The sequence below is a fragment of the Callionymus lyra genome, chromosome 16 (genome assembly GCF_982586985.1).
Source record: "Callionymus lyra chromosome 16, fCalLyr1.hap1.1, whole genome shotgun sequence".
NCBI lineage: Eukaryota > Metazoa > Chordata > Actinopteri > Syngnathiformes > Callionymidae > Callionymus > Callionymus lyra.
The window spans coordinates 18,402,165-18,409,178 of NC_141833.1; the positions used below are offsets into that span (position 1 = coordinate 18,402,165).

The 7,014-nt window shown below is 42.6% G+C and overlaps 1 protein-coding gene across 1 annotated transcript in view; it reads left to right on the forward strand.

The window, feature by feature from the left end:
- Nucleotides 1-7,001, forward strand: part of ak5 (adenylate kinase 5) — a 63,624-nt gene extending 56,623 nt beyond the window's left edge. The window contains exons 9-14 of the mRNA XM_087810913.1: nt 2,102-2,144; nt 3,447-3,491; nt 5,191-5,354; nt 5,508-5,615; nt 5,720-5,917; nt 6,621-7,001. Coding sequence (XP_087667039.1) covers nt 2,102-2,144; nt 3,447-3,491; nt 5,191-5,354; nt 5,508-5,615; nt 5,720-5,917; nt 6,621-6,689 — 627 coding nt within the window. The 3' untranslated portion in view covers nt 6,690-7,001. The remainder of the gene's footprint in view (nt 1-2,101; nt 2,145-3,446; nt 3,492-5,190; nt 5,355-5,507; nt 5,616-5,719; nt 5,918-6,620) is intronic.
- Nucleotides 7,002-7,014: the final 13 nt, after the last annotated feature.

A 7,014-nucleotide genomic window follows, 5' to 3' on the forward strand; every position in this document is an offset into this window, starting at 1 on the left:
AAATTTTGTTTTAAAATTTAATATTTTCTTTTTACTTTTTAATTGAAGCGACTTTTTGAAGCCAACTTTTATTTATTATTATTCTCATTTTCTTCCTGTTTAAGCTACTTTTTGATGAAAATATACCTTTTTTTTTTTTTTAATTAATTAAATTTGTTTTTTTATTGAATTATCAATAATTAAATCTAACTCTATGCAACAGAATCTCTCAGCGACGCTCCTGAACATAACAGAAGCTTCTGCCTCCAGCAGTGACGCGACCATTAAAATCCAATCGAACCCTGAGGTCCGCGACTCGTCTCTGGATTCCTCGAAACTTTATTGATACGAGCGTCAGACTCGCGGGAAATATATTCGTCGAGTCACGGATCGTGTAAACGCACCCGCGAGTCCTCGCGACTCATCGACCCACGGACTCGTCGCACTAACCACGTGTCGATCCGTCGAGAACAAAACTTCCTCTTGTTTCCTCGGATGATTCTTACTTTGTCGTCGAACATCCAAGAGAACATTGACAGACGTTCCTCACACTCGCCTTCACACGTTTCCCACGAAGAACAAGGAGGCGAAAATGTGAATTATGTAAATGATAAAAAAGGTGGAAGATTCGAGACGTAGGAAAGAGAAACGTCGACGTCTGAGCGACAGGAAACATCGACTTCCTGCTGTTTGACTCTCGATCCTCCGCCTGCAGGAACGTGAAGTCACCCTGGCAGCTGTCAATCATGTTTCCACCATATTAAACTAACTGTCACTCACAGCTGGGAATCAGGTTCAGTTGATGAGTCGTCACTGACTCGTGAAGGAAGAGATCTTTTTTGTTTTTGTCCTCACAACAGGAAGTAGTACTGAGTCGTATGAATTAGTTCTGAGTCATAAGACGTGGATCTGAGTCACATGAAGTGGCTCTGAGTCATAAGACGTGGATCTGAGTCACATGAAGTGGCTCTGAGTCGGAGGAAATGGTCCAGAGTCACAGGAATGGGACCTGAGTCACAAGTAGTGGTTCTGAGTCAGAGGAAATGGTTCTGAGTCAGATGAGGTGGTTTTGAGTCACAAGAATCGGTTCTGAGGCAAAAAAAAAAAAGTGGTTTTGAGTCAGAGGAAGTCTTTCTTGGTCACAACAAGTGGATCTGATTCAGGGGAAGTGGTTTTAAATCAGAGGAAGTGGTTCTGAGTCAGAGGAAGTAGTAAGGAGTGACAATAATTGGTTACGAGTCACAGGAATGGGTTTTGAGTCAGAAGAAAGTGGTTCTGACGCACAGGAAGTTTTTTCTAAATCACAAGAAGTGGTTCTGAGTCGGAGGAAGTGGTTCTGAGTCACAAGAAGTGGTTCTGAGTCACAAGAAGTGGATCTGAGTCACAAGAAGTGGATCTGAGTCGGAGGAAGTGGTTCTGAGTCACAAGAAGTGGTTCTGAATCACAAGAAGTGGATCTGAGTCACAAGAAGTGGATCTGAGTCACAAGCAGTGGATCTGAGTCACAAGCAGTGGATCTGAGACACAACAAGTGGATCTGATTCAGGGGAAGTGGTTTTAAATCAGAGGAAGTGGTTCTGAGTCAGAGGAAGTAGTAATGAGTCACAATTACTAGTTAAGAGTCACAGGAATGGGTTTTGAGTCAGAAGAAAGTGGTTCTGACTCAGAGGACGTTTTTTTCCAAATCAGACGAAGTGGTTCTGAGTCAAAGGAAGTGGTTCTGAGTCACAAGAAGTGGTTCTGAGTCAAAGGAAGTGGTTCTGAGTCAAAGGAAGTGGTTCTGAGTCACAAGAAGTGGATCTAAAAAACCTCCAATGATTCAACAGTTTAAGTGAAACTTGTCAAACAGTTGATTTTTTTAAATCACCTAAAGAAGTTTATAAAGCAGATGTTTAGATGTGAGTCTCTCTGGTTTTTAACCAGGTTTAACCTCCTCAGAAGAACAACTGTTCACAGGAACTGTTGGCTTGATGAAGACATAACATTGAATCCCTCTGATCATGTGATCACGCGATCATGTGATCATGTGATCACGCGATCATGCGATCATGTGATCACGTGATCCAGTAGATTTAACGACTGCTCTGACAAACTGAACCCACGTGTCGTTTACTTGTCCTCAGGTCCAGGAGGAAGAAGAAATGTTTGATGAACCTCCAGAAGAAAGTGAGTCACCATTTTGAAATACTACTGAACACTCACACACGTACATACACACACGTGTATACACACAAACACACACACACACACACACACTCACACACACATCTCTGCAAATGTCACATGTGTCAAATTCCAGTTTTTCTTCTGCTGCTGAATGAACTTCTGCAGCAGAGTGTGTATGATTGTGTGTATAAGTGTGTGTAGATGTGTGTCTGTGTTTGTGTGTGTAGATGTGTGTCTGTGTTTGTGTGTGTAGATGTGTGTGTGTTCATCATCGTGGTCCCGACAGTATTGATTGTGTGACGGGGAGGAGGCTGGTGATTGGAGCAGATGTTGATCATGTCAGTTCAGCTCCGAGGACGAGGTCTTCCAACACAGACCTCGGAACAGTTGGACTCTCGCGGGACTCGTGTCCGTCTGCCAGACTCCGGTCCCGCCTCAACCGGAGCAACAGGTCTGGGAGCAGCTGGACCAGAATACAAATGAGGCGTCTTCGAGTTCATGAACACAATCGTATTCTCCAAGTCTGACGAAGAGGAGAGAATCTCAGCAGCTTCAGCCAAGACAGGCGGACATGCCTCGCTCAGATATTTGACCAGGTTTAACCAGCACTCTGTTAGTGATAATCTGCTTTGACCTTAACAACATAGTTGAGCGAATTTGGATTTACTTCAGATTAAGACTTTCAAAATCAACTTTGGAAAGAAGTTCTCAGTCGCAATAAATAGTTTTGAGTCACAGGAAGTGATTCGAGTCACAGGAACTGGTTACAAGTTACAAGAATAGGTTCTGAGTCAAAGGAAGTGGTTCAGAGTCAAAGGAAGTGGTTCAGAGTCACGGGAAGAGGTTATGAGTAACATGAAGTGTTTTAAGTCACAAGAACTGGTTACAAGTTACTGGAATGGGTTCTGAGTCAAAGGAAGTGGTTTTGAGTCAAAGGAAGTGGTTTTGAGTCAAAGGAAGTGGTTTTGAGTCAAAGGAAGTGGTTCAGAGTCACGGGAAGAGGTTATGAGTAACAGGAAGTAGTTTTGAGTCCCACTTACTGGTTACAAGTCACAGGAAGTAATTATGAGTCACTAGAACTGGTTCTGAGGCACAATTAGTGGTTCTGAGTCACACAAAGTGGACTTGAGTCGGAGGAAGTGGATCTGAGTCACCAGAAGTGGACCTGCACACCTGAGACGCTCACATCCCTGACCAGGTTTAACCTCTGCAGCATCATTGTTTGCAGGTCGACGACAAGACGAAGATAAGAAGTTAAACATCTAAGATGAAAATATTGATGAAGGTTCTCTGTGTTCTCAGGTTTCTGCTCAGAACCGAGGAAACCGAAGGTCGTCTTCGTCGTAGGTATGAAGGTCAACAACGTTCATTAGCAAAGTTAGCCACGTTAGCTTCTAACAATCATGTGACCTTCTCTCCTCCTATCACGACGACGCTCTGATCCTCCTGATGATCAATGAAGCTGTTCGGCTTGTTTAGTAGAAAAACTGCTTGATTGATTATTTATTATTGATTCAATCTAATGTTTGCATGAACAGAATCTTTATGAATAGTTTAAAGATAATTTAAAATGAGATATTTACAAATAAAGTTTTTCAAAATACATATTATTACATTATTATGACATTAAATAAACGACTACATTGAATATCTTGAGTAAATCTAATTTCTTATGTAAAGGTATTCTTTATTATATGTATTGAATGAATAATGTATTTTAAGTTTTTATACATTTCACTATTTTAATTTGTAGTTTTAAAATAATTATAAATCCTGAAATAATTGTTATTGGGACAAATAAATACAGTTTTGTAATGTCTTCTGGAATAAAAAAAAAACGACTACAAACTACAACAAAGTGAATTTTGATATGTGTATTTTTTTTATTTAAAGTTAAAAATCATATTACAAATTCTTCGGCAGAAAGAAAAATAAATTTGATACAAAATGAAAATTGAGTTAAAGAAAACTATATTAAAAAAATGAATTCATATAAGAAAAAAATGAAGGTTTTATGTAAAGTTAAAATAATAACAATATTTATAATAATAAATGTGACAAATTCTCATTTTAAAGGTTTTTTGTTGTACATTTTATGGCGACAGAAAAACACATTTCCGTCAAATTAGTTAGTAAATTCTTCTTTTAACCTTAAATTACAATTAAAAACAAATCGAATCATATGAAAAACAAAAAATGTAATTCTCATTTTTTAGTTTTTTAAAAAAATATTAAATAAATAATATATTCAAAGTTATCATTAATTAATCGATTAAATTATTTAAATTAAAATATATATTATTGTGAATGAAAACATATTATCCATGTGTCTTCAGCAGAGACAAAGGTAAGGTAAGGTAAGGTTACCTAAAAATGCTTTAAAAAACGAGTTAAAAGTGACTTTGAAGAAACTATTCTCGGCTCTGCAGGAGCTCCACTAATAAAGGTGATGAACAGAATCTTGAAGGCAAACAAAAGTTTTTTGAACCTCTACTCTGGGGAAATTTTCCTTTTCTTCTCTTCGCTTCCTCGCCTGCACAGCGCGGCGCTCTCAAGTTCCTCTCCTGTGAAATTAGCATTTTCGCAGCCGTTGTTTTCGTACGGCGGCGTTTTAATGACGCCGTTATGTAACGGCGGGTCGGAGGAGCGAGGGAAGGTGCGAAGATATTTTTAGAAAACTCTCGGAAAAGTTTCCACGACCGTGAAGTGAGTTAGCGCTTTGTTAGCATAGCGGGTTAGCTGTGGGTTTTTTTTGTTGATAAACGTGTGTTAATAAAGTTTTAATAACGCGCCACAAAGTAGTTTTTATTACGACGATTCTTCCTGGAGAAGATAAAAAAAAAAGTCTCATCAGAACCAGAGCCGAGCGGCAGGAAGTCCACTAACAAGCTCCGGTCCAGGGGGGTCAGCACTTGCTCCGGTCCCCTCAAGACTTCAATCACTGGATCCAGCTTAAGTGTCACGACCTGCAGTTTTTTTTAGAGACTCTTAATGACGAACTGGACTCGGGGTGACCCGGAAAAAAACACTTGTGTGTGTCCCACAGGAGGTCCGGGTTCGGGGAAGACGCTCCAGAGCGAGAGGCTGGAGGAGAAGTTCGGCCTTCGTCGCGTCACCGTCGGAGACTTGCTGTGCAACGAGCTGCAGTCCCACGGCAGCAGGGGGCGCCACCTACGGGACGCACTGGAGCGAGGGCTCCCTCTGCCTGAGGTCAGTGGAACTACAGCGCGAGATCAAAAACAACTTAACGACTAGTTATTAAACTATAGTAAGGGGCCAACACTCGTGCCTTCATCAACCACGTGTCTTACACCATTTGTCCACCAGAGGGAGGATGTTTTCATCAAGTCTTGTTTGGTCTAGGACACGCTGGTGGACCTGGTGTGCGAAGCGGCTCAGCGTCCGGGGAAAGGTCTGGTGATCGCAGGGTTCCCTCGAGACGTGCGGCAGGCGGAACAGTACGAAGCCAAGGTGAGACTAAACTTATAGCCTCTAGATGGCAGCGGCGATTACGTCCTTGCAGCTGACGACTGAGGACGAGAGGATACAGCGTTGACGAGGTTGTTTCCTTGTAGGCGGGCGAGCCCGTCTCCGTCGTCCACCTGCGCTGTTCGTCCGAAACCTCGTCCGATCGCCTGCGGTGTCGTCGGCCGTCCGGCAACCCCGGCGCCCCCCACTGTTCGGAGAAAGACCTGCAGCGTCGCCAGGAGGGGTTCTGCAGCAACAGCCCGTCGCTGCTGGAGCACTACGAGCGCCAGAAGCTCCTGCACACGGTAACGAAAAAAAGGAAAAACATGTCATGGTAGAGCCACCAAACATTTTTTAGATAAATATTACATTTGGATTAAATTTAAGAAAAACACTTAAATGAACTTCCACTTGTTATAGTTTACATTTGAAGAATATAACAAAAATATACCGTTTTTTTCAATTAGCAGCCAACACTTGTGCCTCCATCAACCACCTGTTGTTCTTCCTTTGACCACTAGATGGAGGCAAAGTGTATCAATACACCGACTTATTTATTATTTAAATAAGCCAATTTAAGGTCAATAAATATCAGATTAAAAAAAAGAAACGACAACGAGAAATAATGTCTTTACACAAATTAAAATAGTTTGGAATACATAAGTGAAAATCCCCAAGTTATCAATACAACCATGGTTCTACACGTGTGCCCCAGCAGACCGCCACTTTGGGGGAAGTGAGGCCCTGTATAGGGGCGGCCTAGTGCCCCCTACTGGGTGGCGAGTGCATCGATCTTTCTCAGTGAGGTAACCTATAGCGACAGCCTGTAGAGGGCAGAGCATGCATGAAGTAGAATCAAATATTGAGTAATAACGACGCCATCTTAAGAAGTGTGACCTCTGACCTCGGCGGTCCAGCTCTGAGGTCAGAGGTCTGAGCCTACAAATGTCAGCATGTGCGCGTCTTGTAAATGTCAGGACGACTCGTGACGTCACCGTTCACCTGCAGGTCGACGCCGAGAGGTCGCCCGAAGACGTGTTCGCCCAGATCTGCCAGGCCATGGAGTCCTGCTTCTGAGCTACAGACCCCCCGCCCGCCCCCCCAGCCTGCATGTTCTGACTCAACAAAATAAAACCCGGTCGCTTCACCTTCACTGAACCAGGAACGACAAGAGCCGCGACGACGTAGAGTTTCTACTAGCGGAGGACGAAGACGACTGAAGGCCCCGTCAGCGAAACCCTCTGCTCTCGTACCGTGACCAGCATGACCACCAGGCTTCGCCGCTTTCGTGTTCAGAACCAAAACCGGGAACTGTCAAGATTTCACATTTCTATGTTTTCAAAGCTGAGTGAGGTGTTTGTTGATCATCAATAAAACAAGTGCGTTTGAGTCTTTGTCAGGG